Source organism: Carassius gibelio, chromosome B16 (genome assembly GCF_023724105.1).
Source record: "Carassius gibelio isolate Cgi1373 ecotype wild population from Czech Republic chromosome B16, carGib1.2-hapl.c, whole genome shotgun sequence".
Classification (NCBI taxonomy): Eukaryota; Metazoa; Chordata; class Actinopteri; order Cypriniformes; family Cyprinidae; genus Carassius; species Carassius gibelio.
The window spans coordinates 19,685,080-19,707,011 of NC_068411.1; the positions used below are offsets into that span (position 1 = coordinate 19,685,080).

General features: G+C 37.7%; 1 protein-coding gene across 9 annotated transcripts; it reads right to left on the reverse strand.

Annotated features, from left to right (window-relative positions):
• Window positions 1–550: 550 nt before the first annotated feature.
• LOC127975063 (disintegrin and metalloproteinase domain-containing protein 15-like) lies at window positions 551–21,785 on the reverse strand. Of its 9 annotated transcripts, XM_052578838.1 has the most exons (26): window positions 21,142–21,193; window positions 19,572–19,666; window positions 19,029–19,422; window positions 13,924–14,000; window positions 13,762–13,840; window positions 13,594–13,670; window positions 12,762–12,969; window positions 12,613–12,678; window positions 12,325–12,396; window positions 11,529–11,698; window positions 11,361–11,445; window positions 11,126–11,274; window positions 10,871–11,048; window positions 10,170–10,262; window positions 9,887–10,082; window positions 9,691–9,799; window positions 9,269–9,464; window positions 8,356–8,433; window positions 8,145–8,256; window positions 7,879–8,026; window positions 6,295–6,403; window positions 3,909–3,974; window positions 3,700–3,780; window positions 2,160–2,228; window positions 1,827–1,981; window positions 551–1,717 (listed from the first exon to the last, which is right to left on the reverse strand). In XM_052578838.1, the coding sequence occupies exons 3-26, from the start codon at window positions 19,035–19,037 to the stop codon at window positions 1,648–1,650; spliced, it is 2,652 nt and encodes an 883-aa protein (XP_052434798.1). In that variant the 5' UTR covers window positions 19,038–19,422; window positions 19,572–19,666; window positions 21,142–21,193; the 3' UTR covers window positions 551–1,647. The 9 variants fall into 9 exon arrangements, with proteins under 9 accessions (XP_052434798.1, XP_052434790.1, XP_052434792.1 ...); XM_052578830.1 differs by lacking the exon at window positions 19,029–19,422 and having other exon boundaries at window positions 1,827–1,978; window positions 21,142–21,785; XM_052578832.1 differs by lacking the exon at window positions 19,029–19,422 and having other exon boundaries at window positions 21,142–21,785.
• Window positions 21,786–21,932: the final 147 nt, after the last annotated feature.

Sequence of the window (21,932 nt, forward strand, 5' to 3'; positions counted from 1 at the left end):
TTAAGGCCTTTTTTTTTTGGATGATATAGTTGAAGCAAATAGGTGTGAATACAGTATCAAATGCTCTGGTTACATAACATGCAATAAAAGTCAATAGTGGCAAAGGTGACATTACACAGCAGCAGATCTCATTATGATGCCTGTCCATAACGAGACATTTTTCACCATTTAAGGTTGTCACAATGTGTAATGGAACTTGTAGCAGATGACATATTGATATGTGATTTAAGCATGTTCATCTGAAATGATAGATTTTACTCTATTTACTCTGTTATTCTGCCAATACCTGTTTTTTTCTTATTATGTATTTTTAACACAATGAACTTAAACACACTGAAGAGCATCAATCTATTATCATCACAGTCATTAACTTTATATGGCCCACTCACCACCATAAAAGGATGTGATGTCACATACCTCTGTGATGTTTCATCTTAATGTTGCTTGTTAGCAAATGTTTGTACGGTCGTGACCTGTGTGATAAAGCTAGATAAATACAATATGGAGATGATTCATCTTAAAATAAGACAATGAAAACAGCATGCATGAATCAACTGTAAAAATAAATCCCATGTTTATTGCATTAAAAAATACTGAATATGTCAAAATTCACTTAAATATACCTTCCTCAGTGCTTCGATCGAAAAGGCGATCCTCTAATCAGAGGCAGCAGCATTTACAATCACAATATGAATGGTCTTGATACCGATATAAGACATTTACAGAGAGCGTGTGTTTGTGTCCAATGCTAATGTCTGTACTGAGACCAGTGGAATGTAATACACCGGACAGAATTTAAGGAGAATTTTCAGCTCTAGAAACAAAGAGTTTGGAAATTCAGTTTTGGTGTGACTGTATTAGAACAATCATTGATGACAATTTGTGTGGCAAAGTATTTAGGCACCAAAGAGATTCTGTAGGAAAAGATCATATCAGGCAAATTGAGCGTGCATGCAGCATCTCAGAGAAAGAAATCAGGGCTCCTTCCTCAAGGCATCATCTCCTCATATCCTATTTCCATGCGCTGAACTGAGCATCTGAAAAGGAATGTACTTCATCCACTTCATGTCAACTTAGAAAAGTTTGTATTTTTTGTCAAGAGTCTTTCATCTTCATTGGAGTCTGTAATTTCTCAGATAGCCCAGTGAGCCTCAAAAGGAGATGTAAGCTGAAGTTCTGATCCAGCTGCAGAGCAACAAATATCTGTACAGGTGTTAATGTTCACCCTGCAGAATCAAATCCCCACTCATGGTCAGTGCAAATAGAATTGTGCAAGTCTAGATCACGTAGTGTCCCACATTGGGTCCAAATGGCAAAAAAAATATTTTCTTGATCACTGGTTTTTGTCTTGTTTCCCAGTAAAAAAGCCATAAAAGTCCTTCAAATACAATTACACGAGAAGGAAAACTGCATTTCTCACACTATTTCTTACCCTATTAAATAATTTTATATATACAAATATATAGGATATAAACAGTGTAATACCCTATATATTCAGAAGATATTCTCTAAAAATAAGCTTTAATATGTTATGCAGTTTTTCTTCTCAAATGTATCTTGTTTTAATGACAATTATTTTTTACCACTAAACAAGAAAAAAATTGTGTAGTCCATAAATTTGCAACCGGTCCAGCGTTTCTTTCCTGACTATACTTGGTGAGGAGCGTGGGGTTTCCCAGGGTACTGCTGTCGCCGTAAAGGCGGATGAGGGGCAGGTCTGTACATAGAAATATGATATGATCAAGATATTACTTTTCCATAGACGATATTTAATCTCTTGTCTGTTACATAATATTAGGTACTTAAAAAAGCATCTGTCCTCTCACCTGGCAGGAGCAGCGGCTGATGTAGGGTTTTGCGAGTAAGATGATGAAGATGTGGCAGGTCCTGGGTGTCCCAGCAGTGGGGGTGGATGAGGATGGGATGAAGGATCCATAGGCAGTGGTTTCTTGGGAACTGGGGGTTTGGGGGGAATGGGCTTCTGAAACAGGATGAAGTCATTTTTTTTTTGTCTTATAAGTTCGATTTGCTATACGTCATTGTTCAAAATAAAAGCACAAGGACAGCACTGAGAGAAACAGATACTCTCAGGTGTATCAGAACAAGAGCTGATTAGTATTGTTAAGAGAGAGTTAGACTTTCCACGCCTGTGGTGATACCTGGCGGGTAGAGAGGACAGGGTCAGGAGGGAGAGGCTTGCTTGGAGCAGCCGGTCGTGATCCTGTGGGCTGGACGTACAGTCGCAGATGCAGCCATGTGACAGAGAAAGGCAAGCGCTGGGTGAGACTATCTTACTGTGCTGTTTTACTCAAATCATTGGGGATCAATCTATTCCAACATGATTTTCCCTTGATCAGAAAATGAATTTGTCCGAGACCAGACTGAATCATAGGCCATGCACTGCACAATTGATTCCTCTGATTCATCCATGCAAAAGACTGGTCAAATATCACTGTTTTCACCTTGCAGAGAGACTGGGAGAGATAAAACATATTTTATATGCACATGGGGGAAAAGACTAGTTCATAACACTGTACTAAGCTTGAATTAAGGTTAAGGTACAGCTACCATTAAAGTAAGGTTAACACTGTTGTTTTGAAATCACCTACTCTCATATAATGCTTAATATATATAAAGTATTTTTGCAAAATGCATCACTGAAAAGTTTTAATAACAAATTAGTTATTATTAAAAGTGATGTTTTCCAACTCCTTAACTGCTAAAATTTTATTGTGGAAGGTTTACATTTACATTTTACATTTAAATTAATGTGATAATGTGTATCTAGTGGTAAAATGAGCACAAAAGTAGTCTTTTTTTATTTCTTTGATGTTCAACGTTTCAATAAAGCTGTCTTCAGTTAAAAACAAAAAAATAAAATAAAACTGCTTGTAGTGTTGGCATATATTAACTCTTATTCACACAAGGGCACTAGGTTTTATACAACATTTTAAAATAAATTGGAAATAATTTAATTTTGAAATGTTTCCATTTTTACATGTTTGTTTACATCTTTTAATTTAAAATATATTAAATTATTTTAATTCAATTTATAATTCAAATGTAAATGTTATTTTACAATTTATTTTATTAATTTTAACTTAATTTAATGTTGTACTGAATTCATTTTGTTTTAATTGTATTAATATTTGTAATTAAATCAATAATTTAATCTAATTTCCATACTTTCTTTTTCCAAACCACTAGGGTTGTGGGTTAATTTAATTTTGGGACTTTTATACATTAATTCATAAAAATGTATTACTATAATTGATTGCGTGTGTTGTCTGTTAATGAATACTGGTTTACAAATTGAATAAGGTAATTAAGGTAAAGCTATTAATACATAAGCATTCAAGTCAACAGAACTTAACTTACAACTGGAAGTGCACATTGTGATGAATTAGATGTAAATAGAACATTTTCTTTATGGTGATATTTAAAAATATTCCAGATTACATATGACTTCTTGCTCTCCCCCAGTCTGATCTCACTCCATTCACTCCCATCCACATGCACAAACCACCATCATCTTACTGTTAAACCCAAATGACAAGGACAGCAACCGACATGCAACCACACAGAGACAAGGACCACAGCTAGAAACATGGAGTGAGTTTCTAAAGGTAGACACTCTGGGCCAAGACACAATAACAGACACAGTCATACACGGCAGCTAGCAGCAACTGCTCCCTCTACCTTGCACTGTATCTTGCTCTCTGAGGGGATGGGGTCAGGAGGGAGGGGTTTGGTGGGAGGGGCGGGCCAATGCCCCGCCAACTGAAGAACCAGAGAGAGCAATAAAAACCACATTGCTTTGTGCATATCATACAACTCTACATCTACCTCCAGAACACCTCTATACATCTCTGTTCCTCACAAGCTTTGTGAGCAGCAATGAGATTTACCTGAGCGGGTTTAACGACAGGATCAGGTGGAAGAGGTTTAGTTGGAGCAGCAGGCCTGTTTTGGACCTAATAATAAGACAAAAGTGTTGCGGAGGGGGTAGCAGAAAGGGAGTGAACTTTTATTGTACATGCACGTTACCATAAGGAAAGTTAGCTGGTTTAGGCATGACAGTAATTGGCTGATAAACCATGGTATTGTTACAGCAGCAGACGTAAACTCAGTGAACTCCAGTAACTGTCAGATATTTTAGAAGTTTATGTGGTAAAATATGCAGTATTCATGCAGGGAAGGTTCAACAGAGGAGCAATGCATACAGTTTTACATACGTGTAACATACAGAAAACAAAAACACTTTCATTTTTCCACGGAACGATGTTTAAGGGGCCATATGATGCGATTGAAATTTTTCCTTTCTCTTTGGAGTGTTACAAGCTCTTGGTGTATGAAGAAGATTTGTAAAGTTGCAAAGACTAAAGTCTCAAATCCAAAGAGATATTCTTCATAAAAGTTAAGACTCTGCCACGCTCCAAAACGGCTAATTCAAACACACCCCCACATCTCTATGTCACTATGTGGAAATATTTGCATAATGCCGCCCAAATGTTCACGCTAAGAAAGAAGGTGTGGTTTCAGTAACCACAGTTAGTTGTAGAAGCAGCCGTGTCAGGGAGATGCTGTGTGCTTCTAGGCGAAAGCAAAAGCACTTTATTTGCTCTTCCTAAAGTAGATGCATTTAGGAATCTTTAAGATTACTTACAAAAGAACAGCAATGCATTTTATGGATGACCGTTTCGTGAACCTTGGAGAGGAGGTCATTCTGACATTGATACGACAATATGGTGCTTCTGAATCTGCTACTGAAATAATGTTTTATTAGTTTAAGCATTTGCTATTGAATGTTCAAATGCAGTGTTTTTCATGTCAAGTGTGTGTGTGTGTGTGTGTGTGTGTGAGAGAGAGAGAGACAGGGTCACTTCACAGTGGAGTCAGCTGTTTTATCCGTCCGTGGCTTGTGTACTGCAAACACATACGAGCTTCATCACTGTGTCTGTCACGTGACTCTGTTCCCCTTTCAGGCTTGAACTGATGGTAAAACTAAGGATATTATTTACTGTATTAATATTTATTTTGAAAGATGGAACTCACGATTATGGAAAGGGGCATTATATTTCCGACCAGTGCTTGTGGTGTTTTGCCAATCACAGTGCACTGGGTCAGTTGGCCAATCAGAACAGACTGTGCTTGTCAGAAAGGAGAGACTTTGTAGAAAACTATGTGTTAGAGAGAGGTGGGGCATAGAGGACCTACAAAATGTACAGTATTTGAAAAATAATGTGTTTTTTGAACATTAAAGCATGCCAAACAAAACAAAAAAACTTATCTTTAAAAAAGCATCATATGACCCCTTTAAAAGTCAACCAGACCAATTCTGTTATACAGGTGAAAGAGAAGGACTGTGATAACCCTCTATAGCCCAATGGCTGTGTATCAGCCCTCAGTAGCCTTAAAACAGACATCTATAACTGGGGTTTTGCCTCTGTCCTACTTACTGATAAAAAAATTAATGATCTACTACAGAGAAGCACATGATACATTCTAGGGTTGGATCATTACCAGAATGTTCACTTTGATATGATACCAGATTGTTATCTCACGATCTCTACCTTTGGCAACAATTAAACAGCCTTGGGAAACGGATGAAATGAGACTAACAATAGATTCATATAAAATATTATTTAACTTGTATTATTTAAAATGTGTACTTATTTTACGCTTATTTTACATTTTTGATTCATAGATGAATAACAGAATTTAAAGTTTGGGGTCAATAAGTTGAAAAAAAAAATTACATCTATTCAGTGAGGATCAAAACTGATCAAAAGTCACAGTAAAGACGTTTGTTATTTTCAGCTTTATTGAAATTGTTTTGTTGAATGTTTTCAACATTGATAATAATAAGAACTGATTAATGAGCACCAAATCAGCATATTACACAGAAGATGGGAGTAACTGGATTGCTGAAGATTCAGCTTTGCCATCACAAAAATACAATACATTTTAAAATACAAAAGCGTTATTTTAAATTGTAATAAAATGTACATGCCATATTCACTGTATTTTTGACCAAATAAAAGCAACCTTTGGGAGCATAAGACACTTCTTTCAACAGCATAGAAGAAGTGAGAAAATCTTACAGACCTCAAACTCTAATCTAGCACCAAATTGCTTTGTCATTTCCCCTTTCTGGACGTGGTGACCTCACTGTGAGCTCATTTCTGTATTTCTGTACAGACTCAGTAACCCTACACCACATTACAGAAGATCATACTCCAGTAATTGTATCACTGAGCAGCACTGTTTTTCTCTAGATCAGATTTACTGTACCTTGCTGATGGCCTGGGTGAGAGGGATGTCGCTCTGGTGGGGCCACTGGTACCTGAGCGGCTGCACCTGATCTCCATTTCGAGCATTTACAAGCTCCATGGCAGGAGTCCTGTGGGGAAAATACAATATCTTCACAATATCAACCTCAAAATAATGTTACTTTTTTCAGCATAATGAAATTAAATATGTTACATAAATGTATACCAATATAATATCAGAGGGGAGAATTTAATGTTACAGAACAACAAGCATCTCACTCACTATCTAGATCTTCTTCACATACTGTTTTTAACAGGGAACTGGAGAACTGTGTGGGAAAAACAGCTAGCAGGGAGACACTTAACATTTCAAACTAAACAAACATTTTTTTCTCTTCGAACCAGACCTCTGGTGTCTTCAAAAAATGTAAAAGACTCTTATGCTGGAAGTACTATAGTACACATAACCAGAGAGGAGCTTGTCAATGACAAAAACTCTTTTTAATTGTCATCCAAAGCCCCTGCTGGTGAGAGAGAAATGTTCAGCTATAGGAGAACAGCGACTGCTACTACATGGCTTGCTTTGCACCACAAACTGAAGCTCCACATTTAGAGATACCTCTGGTTTTCCTCTTTCGCACAGTATTCGATATAGGCCACCGAGACCCCACTGCACCGTGGGTAAAACACAGTAAAATTATATAATTAATGATTTACAATATGATCTTTGACTGTGATGAATGATTTTATCTTTTATCTGACATTAACACCTAAGGTTGTAATTTCTGTCTGGCTGTTGTGTTTTTATGGTAGTGCTGTTTTGTTTTTTGTTTTTTTATAGAGTATGTTTCTGCCAAACTCTTAGAAATGTACCCTTTGTATTCATGGTTTCATTTGTTTTTTTGTTTTTTGTTTTACTTTTGAATAAAGGTTTAAATTTAAATAGTCCTTACACCTTGAAAACAATTTTAAATATTGATAAGCAGTTTATTAAAATGTTAAATCCTTCATTCATTAATTTTTAAAAGATTTTGCCAAACTACTAAATAAGGTTTTTTTTTACTAATTTCATTCTTTTTAAAGCTTTTTTCTTTATTATGTTGTCTGGGCTGTTGTTTTACCGGGACATTTATGATTTATCTTTCCCCAAAATAATTTGAATTCAGAAGCTAAAAACATGCTCATCATACTTTAAGTCATTTTTTAAATGTATTTTTAAATGAATTAATGGTAACACTTTAGTATAGGATCCAATTCACACTAATAACTAGTTGCTTATTAGCATGTCTATTATTAACATATTGGCTGTTTATTAGTGCTTATAAAGTACATATAATGCATGACATCCATAATCCTACCCAATACCCTAAACTTAACAACTACCTTATAAACTATTAACAAGCAGCAGATAAGGGGTTAATTGAGGCAAAAGTCATATTTAATGTTTAGTAAATAGTGAGAATTGGAAATAAAGTGTGACCGAATTAATTAGTAGTATCTCTCCATCATGTGTCAGTGCTGCTTTACACAGGCTAAGTAAACTGAGATAAACTGCTTTAATAAAGTACGTCATCTATTAACCTCTGAGTGTTTTTCTTAGTCTTACCGGCTCTGTCGGCTCTTGTTGAAGGGGGTGTGGCCGAGGTACACAAGGCCTCGTCGACAGCGCGGGAAGCGGAGTGCGACAAACAGCAGCGAGACCGGTAACACAAACAGGAAAATGACCAGCAGAGCCACCCGCGCAGGATCTGAATCTGTATACAGACAAAAACCAGGCTAAACACCACCACGCCAATGTAATCATTGTGATTATGTGTTCTTACTGAGTCCAAGTGTCTTATGAATCATTGTGTGTGTGTGTGTGTGTGGTACCTCTAGGCTCTCGTGCAGGGCCGCTGTCCACACTGCCACCGGTCCCAGAGTATCTGCAGTCAGGAGGAGCCCAGCCTTCATCACAGTGACAGTTCTTATTACTGTTACACACCTACACAAAGACACAAAAAAGGGAAAAATAACATGAATTTGAAAAACTTAAAAATGTTTATCATTCTCTGAAGAGGCAGTGTCCCTCCCCCCTCCTCACCCCGTGGCCATTGCACTTCCTGCGGCATTCCTCAACACCAAACATGGACACGTCCCGGCACTTTTGGTCAACACATGCCTGAGAAAACAATATGTTACAATAAATCAAACAGGAAATAAATTTAATACAAATTTAAAATATGTCCAGGAGCATAAATAAATTTATAGAATATTTATTATTGTAAAATATTACTATTAAGAATAACTGTTTCTATTTCAATACATGTTACAGGTTTTTTTTATTTTTTTTATTTTTTTATTTTGATGGGAAAACTGAAATTACATTAGTTCAGTCTTCAGTGTCACATGATCCTTTAAAATACATTCTAAAATGCTTATTTGTGCTCAAGATAGTACTATAACATAATATGTGACCCCGGACAACAAAACTATTCATAATGGTCCATTTTAATTGAATAAATAATCTTTCCATTGATGTATGGTTTCTTAGGATAGGACAATATTTGGCCGAGATACAACTATTTGAAAAACTGGAAACTGAGGGTGCAAAAAAAATTAAAGTTGTCCAGATGAAGTTATTAGCAATGCAAATTACAAATCAACTTGTTGTTCTAATGATTTTTGGCTTTGAAGAAAAATCTATAATTTTAAGCCATATAATGTATTTTTGACTATTGCTAGTAATATACCTGTGCTACTTAAGACTGGTTTTATGGTCTAGAGTCACATATAATAATTTGTGGAAACCATTTTATTTAACTTTTTTCAGGATTCTGTGATGGAAAAACAAACAACAACAACAAAGAAAAAACAAACAACAACAAACAACAAAGAAAAAACAAACAACAACTACAAAAATCTTCCTAATTCTCTTCCTATGGTAAGAAAATCTCTTATTATGGAATTCAGCAGACACTCCTAAAAATACACATAAAAACCTAACGTACACTCACCTTGTTGGGTCCACAGGCCGTCCCCTGGGACACCATGGCTGGGTCCGAAACATCGTCACCCAGATTAAAATAGGCGCCCCGGCAGGTAAAGTCACTCTGGTTCAGTTTGACCGTTGTGATCAGAATCTCAACGTTGGAGCCCAGCAGAGGACGCTCATTTCCACCCTGACACTGGATCCTACCACAGCGCACATCCCTAAACGAAACAGAGCACATTAAGAACAAAGATTACAATCATATTTCCATTAGGTCAGATGTAAATGGAAGTAAACAACATCACAGCACAGTTTTGTGGTAACTGTGCTTCCACAGTATATGCAAATAAATCACAAAACAGACAGTTGGATAATAAACATTTTAGGAAACAATCATGATCATATCAGTGCTTGGAAATGATCAGATTTCAGGCTACATGTCCTCACCATTTTAAACAGGGGATGTAGGAACCGTTGGGCATCTGGCCACAGTTTCCGTATTTATTGCCCTGCTTGTTCACAGAGGAGAAGCAGATGGGTGGAGCGTGGGTGGAGTCTTGGAGGGAGTGGAGAGAAAAGAGATTAGATCTAGATTCTAGATGAGAATCATCAGATTCATCATTGTGAAGCATGTGACACTCACTCGGTCCCCAGAGCATTTGGCACTGCTCATCCAGACTGGCACATATGCCGCTGTAGCAGTACGAGGACCCATCCTTGCATGACTCTCCGTTCTGCAGAAACACATTAGGAGGACAGTAGGGTGATGTGCCAGTGCAGTACTCCGGTAAATCACAGTCTCCTAACGGCTCCCGACAAACGGACCCGGCCACACGCAGCTGTTGGGAAGATGTGGTTGGGATGCGGTGAGAGAGTGGCGTTACCTGCGCATGTTTGTGTGTGTTATCATATGCACCTTTACAAACCTTGCAGTTCTCACAGCAGATGCCATCAGAAGAGCACTGGGCCCCGGGAACAAGTTTACACGTGCTGGCATTGCAGCAAGGGTCATTACACTCCTGAACACACACACACACACACAGACAGGAAGCAGATTAATGAGCACGTTACTATATGTATTTGTTTTACAGTCCTATAGGCTAACATGTTTGTAAAATCTTGATGATTAGGGGAGGGACTCGTTTTTAATCTCACGAGTCTCGATTTTGAATTGAATTTCGATTGGAATTTCTCACTGTGGGTCAAAATGCATTGAGGAGAGAAATAAAAACACAAGTGGCATCAGTGTAAATTTGATTATATTAAGAAATAAATGTAAAATACTTAAAATACTAAACGAAATGTTTAGAAACTATATATAAAAACTATGTTTGAACTATAAAACGATATAAGATATTATGTTGTTTCCTTCAATCCACAACAAATCCTTTAAAGTCAACAGTATTTAGAATAGAACATGAATTAAAATATATAGCAAATGGAAATTATATTACCATTATAAACTATATTAAACCACCATGCTTAAATATATTTAAAGTGTAAGATTATAAAAATGTGACTGATATTCACAGCGAATACATTTCTGGATGTGATTCTCAATTTATTTTCCTAACCTTAATGAATGTAAATAAATAAATGTAATTAAATGTAAAAGGTGTTTTCGTACATCCAGTAGGCCGCAGTCACACTCCTCTCCTTTCTCCACGTACAGGTTCCCACAGCGTGGCCCTCCCAGAAGCCTCTCCGGCTGAGGCACGTTAAACAGACACATTCCACCACCATGCAATAGACTGAGAGAGAGATCCCGTTCACTGCAGCTGCTGAAGAGCTGACCGGGCATAAACCTGCACATGAGAGCATTTACTGCATACCGCACGATTTATCACCAGCACTAAATCATCAGACTGTAACAAACGCTCACCCAGTGGAGGGCTCCATGATGCAGCCCCCGAGCCGAGGCTCGTTCTGGCACTGGCAGCGCCTGTCGGCTGTATCGTGACTCATTCCCAGGTTATGACCCAACTCATGTGCCACCGTTGACGCCACACCTAACACACTCACCAGGTGATCCTACAGTACAGGAGACGTGGGTTAGGACTAAAACAAGACTTTTTTAAGTGCATAAAGGCCCAAATTAAACAAAAGATTTCTCTCACCACATTCACTCCCCCTGACCCATCCTTAGAGCACATGGAGGACTGCGATGCCATGCCGACTGTCGTCCCATCAAATGATTCACCCCTAACATATAAAAGCACATTACGATTTACCATAATAAATCTGATCAACTGCTGCCTATTTTTCCTCAATGCTTCTGGACCTACATGATGAGCTGTGCGTTGTCATGCCGTAGTCGTGGTAGAAGCTCCCTGGTCCTCCAATCCAGGAAGCGGTTCAGAGTTTCAGTGGGATTTTTATCTACTTTAATTTTGTCCTGGTCACTCCAGATCTCCAAACCCAGCAGAGCCACACGCACATTCAGCGGCCGGTAGAACTGAGACAGAGAGACAGCCACTGATTTAGACAAGTATATGTACTCAAGTATATGTATAGTGGCAAGCAGTGTTGTTATTATTAACTAAAACTATTGACTTTATACAATATAGATAACAGATGAAATATTAGAAATGTAGATTTGGCAACTAACTGAAATAAAAAGGTGGACGTACTAAAATGAATAAGGATAAAATGTCAATCAAAATAAATTCCTAGACTGTGACTTGTACTGTATGCTTTGAAATTATTTTTTTTTAAAAGGAATTAATATTTTCATTCAGCAAGGACTTATTACAATTTTTAAAAATGACAATAAAAAACATTTATAACGTTGTAAAATATATTTATTTAAAAGAAATATTGAATCCTAAAAACTATTTTTAAATAGCACAACTATTTTTTTCAACATTGATAATAAGTAATGTTTCTAGGAGCGCCAAATCAAGTGACAATAAAGACTAGTATTATATAAAAAATTCAGCATTGATATTTTTAATTCAGTAACATCACTGTTTTCACGTTACTTTTGATCAAATAAATGTAGCCTTGTGAGTCTAGTAGGCTTCTTTCAAAAAACTTTTTAAAAATCATACAATTTGGATCAGTATACAAAATAAAACTTACCCAGTCCACTTGGTTTGCCACATCCAACATGCGGTAGATTATGGTTTTATTATTCTTCTGATAATTCAGATACTGTGAGGAAGAAACCAAAACTCAAAACTCAAACCTTAAATATTCATATATTTAGACTCTTAAGCAATTAAGAGTAGATGTGTTGCAGTATATACACCAGTAGAGGGAGCAACTGTCTCACAGCGCTCTCTCTGTGTGTGTGTGTGTCTGTGTGTGTGTGTGTGTGTTTGTGTGTGAGAGAGAGAGAGAGAGAGAGAGAGACGTCTACTCTCTTACCTCTTTATGATCCGCCACCAGCACCAGCTCAATATATTTGGTCTCTGAGAGAATGTCTCTCTTACTCTGTCACACAGCAGCAGAAAAGGATCATGACAACAATCAAACAAATAAATAGATTATGCAGTAAACACACACAGCCTGCTCACCCTGTGTGTGCGTGGAATGATCTGAATGGGAGGAATAGAGGTATGCGACACTCCACAATCTCTAGACTCAGATGTTTGGGGATGTGTCGGGTAGATCACATGCATCCATCCTTCGCCCATGTCTCCACTCCTTTCCTCTTCTTTTACATGCTTTTCTTCTTCAGGAAGCAGCTCAAAGCTCAGTGTGGCGTTAATGACTATCACTCCCCTGCGGAGAGAAAGAGAAGTGTCATGAATCAAGATTACTAACACAGACCGAACATCATGTCAACACACACATCTGATTCAAACATGTGGTAAATGTATATTCATTAGTTAATGGTAAAGACTTGAACTGTTACAAAATATTTCTATTTTAAATACTATTCTTATAACCCTATTTTAAAAATGTATCATAAACTCAACAAAAATACAGCATATTTGTTTTCAACACTGACAATAATGGGAAATGTTTCATTAGCATCAAAACAGCATATTAGAATTATTCCTGAGGGATCATGTGACTAAAGACTGGAGTAATGGCTGCTGAAAATCCAGCTTTGCCATCACTTGGTTCTTACCGACCCCAAACATGTGAACTGTAATGTATCTGCTTCCTAAATAATTTCGAGTGATAATTCTATATTAATGACATTACAAAACAGTAATCTGTGTTGATTATTAAGGTAATTCACATTCTTTCTGACTAAGTAACAACTCCATGACCTCTGAAATCTAAGTCGGTCTTACTGTTTACTAATAAACTGAGTTTTGGAAAGTTTAGCATTGAGCATAATTGGGTTAAATCTCTCATAGGATGTGGTAAGACCTGAAAAATGTAAAGCAATATTACCGTAACCCAGAGCAGGAGCTGAGAGCCACACGGGACTGAGGGTAACCTTGCACTGAACCATGATAGTAACAATGCGTCTGCCACAGAAACGACATTAAGGTGAATTAATTACTGCAACATTCCAAAAATAGAGTTGTTAAATAAATGTGCACTAGTGTACAAACTCACCACTGGGTTCTCCTTCATGGATACCCCAGTTCCATTTGGCAGATAGTAGAACACGTTAGGCGGCTTTGGCAAAAGATCTCTGCAAGCAGACAAAAGTTCAGATATGATGATGATTTATATAACTTCATTAGATACTGATTATACACACAGGAAATTACTTACTGGTTTTTCTCCAGTTCCAAGATATACAAGCTGCTTCCCACTTGTAAACCACACAGCAATCTGTCAGGGTGACCATTCTGGAGAGAGAGAGAGAGAGACAGATTTCATGTTTTTGTTATACAGAGATGTAACAAGGCCTATTTATAAGCCCTCCTGCTCCACGTCAGCAAAATGCTACAAATAACTCTTTATTCATTTGAGTGCATTATTCATATCAGTACATATGAGATCATGTTTTCTTCATGCAGAAACATATTTTGTGTTAAACCTACACTTTTTAATATATACAAAACGCTTTTGACCCAGTAAGACTTCAGTGTCCCTTTATTGACAAAAATGAAAAGTTTTAATTAATATTTTGGTGATAAATATGAATGCTTGCTAACTCATATCATCACATTACTTGTGCAATGTGATTTTATTACCATTACTGAACTAAAAAATAACAGTGAGTGGAAAACAGACATAGTAGCACATATATTCTGCTATAAAAGTCAACAGAAAGAATGAGTTAATCTATAATTGAATCTGATTTATACATTTAACAAAGCAGAAAGGAAATCTTTCCAAGTACCCTGAACTTGTACACACACCTCTGATTTGGAATCACTGCATCAGCACATGGCCGAGGAAAAGATGAGTTTTCTGAGAGGGTAAAATAGCTTGATTTTAGAGGGTAAACTGGGCTATAAACAGACTTCCTCTCCTCCATACTCTTTTGAGCCTTTCTCTCATCTCACTTCCTATTCAAAGCACCTTTTCCTGCTGTTCTGTCACATCCCTTTGGCTCGCACACCCATTCAGCAGCCTGATGAAAAAGTGAAACCCCACTCAGCTTCCTGTTATACCTCTGCTGCTGTTTCCTGCTTTTCTCCAATGTGCTAATGGAAACAGCTTACTTTATTGACCCCTCCTTCTCTCAACCAATAAAAGCAGGTTTGTCTGACTTCTAACCGGCATCTCTCTTTCCCTGCTGGTCATTGTATGTTAGACATCTCTCACACCAAACTGACTTTAAAAGGTAAGGTTACGTCTTTTTTTATGGAAGTCCAAGCCGGCTAAATTCTCTCTTTTGTTAAAGGCAATCCTGAACTTGTAGTTATGAAGAACAAAGCGTGATCATAGAGTAACAGACACTTAAACTGATGCCACATTAGAGCAAAAGATGAAACATTACAGAGCAGAAAAGAATAAACAACCAAAAAAAAAGAATCAAAGAAATTATGAGAAGTGATGGTAAAAGAAGAGCCAAGAGATTTTGTCGAGATTTTTAGGAGACTTCCAAGCATGTGGTGAGTGAAGGTCAAGTTCACTCTCAAGAGTATCTGGATGCAGCTCAAATAGCCTGAGTGAAAATATTGATTTTGTCATGATATTTGTGAATAGATTCCTATTGATTTTTTAATCTATGCTCTTCAGCAGCAGTGCAACCCTAGCAAAAGAAGAAGTCATATTTGAAAAGTTTGTCCCAAATAATGACAGGAAACTTGCATGTTGTCCACGTGGCTGTGTGCAACGGAGAGTGTTGACCGGAAGTCCAAATTACAAACAAATGACTTTTTTTAAACAGGTTCATTTTAGTGAATCAAAAACATACAGAGCAACCACAATCACAGCTAGATTCACAAACAAATAACTTGTTTCAGCTGGCCTTTTTAATGAATCATTTAGAATCACTCACAAACTCATCTCTTAAATAATCAGCAATTGAACTCAATTCTGTTTAGTCTTTGAAAAATAAAGTGTTTATGCCAAGTTACAAAGGATTCTTTAAAGGGATACTCCACCCCAAAATTAAAATGTTGTCATTAATCACTTACCTCCATGTCGTTCCAAACCCCTAAAAGCTTTGTTCGTCTTCGGAACACAATTTAAGATATTTTGGAAAAAAACTGGGAGACTTGTGACTGTCCCATAGACTGCCAAGTAAAATACACTGTCAAGGTCCAGAAAAGTATGAAAAGGCTCCTCAAATTAGTTCATCTGCCATCAGTGGTTCAACCGTAACGTTAGAATACTGTTTGTCTCTCTATATCACCATATAGAGCGTATGCTTTTCTGTGTCACAAGAATGTGCTGTTTCTACATGTATTTATGCTTTGATTTGAAAGAAAACAGTGCATCCTTGTGGCGCGGCTGACACAGTGATATGGAGAGACACAGAGGAGACTGCTGACAAAGGAATTATTGAATAAAGTCGTTATCTTTGTTTCATCCAAAATATCTTAAATTGTGTTCTGTTGTGAGGAACGAAGCTTTTACAGCTTTGGAACAACATTTTCATTTTGTGGTGGAGTATCCCTTTAATAATTTATAGGAAAAAATTAGAATTTCTTCCATATGTAAGCAAAATATAACAACATAACAGACTGAAATACTCAAAAGAATCAGAATCCTGTGCAGTCAGGAATTTGCTAATATAGAAGTTGTGAATATGAAACTGAATTCAAGATATCAGGACATTAATATCGATAGCCAGTCCTAATCCTAATAATTTCCTAGTTTGTTTCTTTTTTTAAATCTAACTTCACATGTTATTATTACAGTGGCCTTCTTAGATTGATGTAAACTAACATTAAATTGCTTTTGGCAAGTATTTAAAGGCTGCATCACCTACAACAGTAGCTGAAAACAATGCATTAATAGCTGTTGGGTTGCAGGTTTACTAACATTATTTTCCCTGCCTGCATGGAAGGTTGTTGAAAGGTGGAGCAAGTTATTATTTTTTGATGAAAAGTGACAATGACAAAATTTTCTTTACATAACATGAATCCAGAATGCGCAAAAGCACCAGGAATCTAAATTAGGAAAGTAAACAGGGTCAATTTTGATTTCTTGTCTACAAGCAAATACAAGACGGTTGGATGGATGTCAGACCTCCTACAGCTCTCTCAGATCTCATCCAGTCTCTTGCGAAAGCTTCAAATGCTCTGAAAGATCTTGTGGAGTTGCTGAAAAGGTTCACTAAAAGGTCATGAGACTGACATCACAAGAGCATCACTCTCTAGCCACATCTGTAGTCATTTACTGAGCTGCACAACACACCCATACAAGCACTTTCTCTTAAGACTGAACCTCTGGGCTGTTCACAAAAACATTCAACCAACAATACTGTTCCAGCATTGTTCAGGTTTCCTACAAAACCACAGGCATATATTTGTAGACTATACATTTATTGCTATCAGATGGTTCTGGTGAGCGCATTTACTATGAACTGCTGGGAACAGACTGCAGTTCACTGGGAATGGGTGGATCGCTTGTCTCTGAACAACCAGGGCCAAGTCAAACTAGTGACTGAGGCAAAGATGAAAAAGAGGGTTTGAATGTGTGTACTTTTCAAATAGACATCCCATGTGCCAGAAATAAAACGGGAGGGTTTTCATTCACTTTTGGTCATTATTTTATGATTAATATTATGAAGCAAGCGCGTGAGAGAAATAAGTTATGAGGTGGAGGCAGAGCGGAGATCTTTATTCGTGCATCTAGAACTCCAAACCTTTACAAAACGCCTGCCACTTCCATCCTCAGTGTCTCAGAGTCCATTCCTTCATACCCGACTAATTTTTCTCTCTGATTTCTTTGACTGCTACACATTATTACACAGCATTTCTTTTTATTTTCTCTAGCCCTCTTTTTTCTGAGCATTCTTCAAAATCATCCGGATATCTTAATGACTTCAAAAGACTTGGAAATTACCATTTACAAACCCCTTTTTTGATTTGATTTTGAAACAGTTGTGGTACCAAAAGGGAATTAACTATATTAAATAAGCTTTTTGTGTTCTTTTAAAGAGACAAAGTCATGCAGGTTTGGAATGACATGAAAGTAAGGAAATGATGACAGATTTTTAGTTTTAGCTAAAATATCCCTTTAAGCACTCCATCCCTGAATACTCATTACTACGTCTCTCTTTCCCCCATCTTTCCCCTTTTCTTTTCTCTGCCTCAGCCAATCTGTTCTCCTCTTTCTCCCTCTATTCTGTTATTGCCTTCTGCTCCGCCCTTTCTCCATTTCTCCCCCTCTTTATAAGCCTCTCTTTTTCAGTCTGAGGTAATTTCCCTGAGCACATGCAATGACCTCAGCAGCTGATGAATGCTGGGTGGGGTACTTTTACTGAGGCTAGCTGAGTGTGATGAAGAAACGGAGCATAAGAGAAAGGGAGAACGGGTGAAGAATGAGAACTGCATCAGAACTTATGGTTTGCCGGTGTCTTAGCCTTGGCCCATTTGAACCCTGCTCATTTTCTATAAAAAAAAAAAAAAAATTGCTTATAAGAGAAATTCATCACACCAGTATGTTTTGGATTTGCTCATAAAAGACAATCACTCAGGAAACAGTTTTCACTGGTAGCAATGTATGTTTTACGCTACAAAGTGCATGGGAACACCATCCGAGTGCTCCATCCACATAGGTGGAAAATGCACGTAAATGGAACTAAACATCATGAATGGTAATGTTTTAACTGAATCTGGCTGCTAGCCCTAGAAGCAACTATATTTAATTGTGGTTGAAGTAAATAAAACTGGGATATGACCACACAGGTTAAACTCTATTAGGGAGCCATAAGAGATTTCCTATGGAGTGACACTCTGAAAATAACTTTATTTACATGAAAACTACATCTGTGCTCTGTAACTCAATTTGTTCGGCCAATCAAAACACGTTGAGGCAGTGTCTGTCAATCAATTTATACATTATAAGGCTGCTCACATAGTTCACCCTAAAATGAAAACTCTGTCATCATTAGCTAACCCTCATGTTGTTTCAAACCTGTATTGCTTTCTTTCTTCTGTTTACAGTTGACGTACACTGAATGGACAAAAAAGACAAGTTTTAAAATAAAGTCGATTTAGAATGACATGAGGGCGAGTACATGATCTTCATTTTTGGGTGAACAATCCCTTTAAGCTGTATAAGCCATTTTCTGGTTTTAGATGAGATGAACACTCTCTAATTGCAATATTAATATAATTTGAGTTCCAGTAAGTGGGTGGTGGATGGCTTGAGGCCAACAATTTATAACCAACAGACTGTATTCATTGGTGTACACACACACACACACACACACACACACACATACATACTGTACATAAAAACACACACACCCAAGCCATCACCCGCCTTTCCTTTCCATGGCAAAACAGGCTAAAAACAGACCATCGTTGCTTCAGTTTTTGTTATTCAACCAGGCACAGAGGGGCTGTGTATGACAAAATAAATGAATCAGCTTATAACCCAGGGAGCATTTTGTATATATCACACTGTTGGGAGAAGTGACGAAGAGAATAAAATAAATTATGAGACAGTGAATGAGTAATTGAAGGTCAAGAGAGAGAGGTGGGTTTGGTGTCTGTATCTGTCCTGTCCTGGAGGGAGAATGTAGGTGTGTTGAAATATTCAGCTGGAAACTTCCTGCCATAAAGTATGAGGAACTAGAGGCAGCATTAAGGGGATGGACACTTCCTGTGCCGCTGAGAGCAAGTCTGTAGTCATGTCCTGCTAAATTCCCCCATTCCGCGCACACACACACACACACACACACACACACACTTTTATTACTAGTTCCAGTAGGAATTTGATCCACACAGGCATGAAATGTCAATCAATGCGATTCATTTTTTCTGTTCTTAGACAGTGCAAAAACTCACCTGTAAAACCTCACTCAGGCTTCTCCTAAGACCATTGACAAAAGCAAACGGCCTTGTCTTTGCCAGAGCCTTCAGTTCTCTTCTATGACTTGTGACTGTAGGAGATAAAGAAAACCCGTTTTTAAACTTCCTATCGTCTTATGAACGTTCAAACACAAAATGTGCCAGTTTCCCTGGTTAATTTCAAATGCTTTTGGCATCTTACATATTTTATAACAAGAATATCTGCAACATTTTTGCATACAACAAACCATTCATCACTACTTATGCAAAACAACTTGTGCTTAGAAAAACTTTTAGTAGTTTTTTGGTCGTAAATTTATATATAAAGTGCTAGATAACATTGTAGGGCCAAGGTGAAAGTTCATAGCATACCATGTCATAACATTAAGAATTTTATACAAAGAAAGAAACGTTGGTTATTGTTTGGCTAATGTTTCCAACATTTTCCCTGAATGTCAAATTTGGTGAAACTAACACAGATAAGTTATGTTTCTGTTTGTAAGATTCGATCTTCCATTATTTATTATTAACCTATCAGTTTCACAGAATTAAAGATGGGTTGATGAGATGTTGTGTGTTTTTCTCTAATAATGCATGTTCATCTCAGAGTGTTAGAACAGTTTTGCTCACACTCGTCCACCTAACAGGAACACACTTGTGAGTAATGACCACTATAAAGGCTAGCTGTGTTGTGAGGGCAGCTGTTGTTCTGTCTGTGACTGACAGCTGTGCTGGAGCATGCATGTAAAGCACTGGTTTGCAGGGCCTCTAAACTGGATCAGAAGCAACAGATACAATCTGGTCAGTCTGGCTCGAACAAATAGCTGGAACTAGGAGCCAAAAATGACAAAACTTGCGGAGATGACATTGTAGCTCTAGCATTCTCAACAAACTGTTTAATTTACTTGGAAACAAGTCAGAACTGGAAATCCTGAAGGGAATGAGTGAGCATTTCGGAAGTGTAATGGCTTTTACAGAATAAGGTTTTTTTTTTTTTTTTTACAGCAGCCCGGATCGAAGAGCAATTATGATCAAGAATGAACAGTCCTACATTATACTGTTGGAGCAGTTTACAAACATTGAGCCTGTGATTAGGTGGATAAAAGATAGTCTGCTGTTAAGACTATTTAAGAACAGAGCCTGTGACTTATCTAGACTAAAATAGCTGAGCTGTCCACTGTGTTTCTGTGTTTTTTGTTTTTTAGTGTCTACAGAAGAAATATTTTGGGTTCCCCAACCAACCCTTATGAAAATTAACCATGGTTTTACTACAAAAAATTAAAAAAAAAACGGCCACTGTAGTTAAATCATGGTAACCACAGGTTAACCATAGTTTGCTACACTAGCCATAGTTTAACCATGGCATTTGTAGTAAAACTGTGGCTATACATATGGTAGTCAATACACCAAAAAACATGGTTATCTCTTCTTGTTTGACTGGTTTACAAAAAAAAATAAAAAATAAACAGAGCATCATATGTTAAACTTTAGAAGCAAACGTATAATTATATAACTGCCTTTATGCAGCAATTACTCAATGCAATATTCAAAGCAGAGCATATCATACCATTGTGAAAGGAGTGAGTTATCCGTGTGAAGCTGCTGTCATCCCTGTTTAGGGTCAGAGTTAGGGTCCCCCTGAACATCATGAGCGGGGTGCCTTCAAACAGAAGAACAGTGACGAGAGCTCGCCAAAAACACCTAAACAACTGATGATGGTGCTTCATGGTTCAGTGACGCATTGAGCTGTCTCTTCTTTGAAGTCAAGTAGAAAAGCGAATCAGTACACTTGTTAAGATCACAGTCACGCGCTTCGCGTTAAAACGGCCCGCGGTCAGACGATGTCACACGTGAAGGCGCACCTGGGAATTCACCTGCTGCCGGACGCAGAACTGCAGTCCGTTGTGAACGAGTGTCCTCGGCCCAGTGTGGGTTCTGTCAGGACAACCCACATCCTGCTGAAAACATCAGTTCAGTCCCAGCAATAACAATGGCTACTCTGTTTCGCTTAGATACAGAGGCGTCGCTTGTAACGATCACCTTGTAGAAAACGCTTTCTCTATGAGGAGGGTCGCATAGCGCGCAATCCGTCCGATCGCCCGTGTTCAACTGAAGCAGTATAATCGCATTTCTCAGTGTGTCCAACCAGATGGGATTTCCTCTTTCGCGTTAACTCTTTGCTGTCCGGTCTGGTTCGAATCCTTGCCAGAGTGATTATACGCATTGGTTCTTCAACAGCTGGAATAATGAAGAGAAATTCTGGGCGCAGCCTACAGTGGTTAAAGATGGGGTTGGGGGTGGTACTAAAGGACGTCAAAACAGGATTGGGAAGGTCTGAAAATATATTCATTGTATACA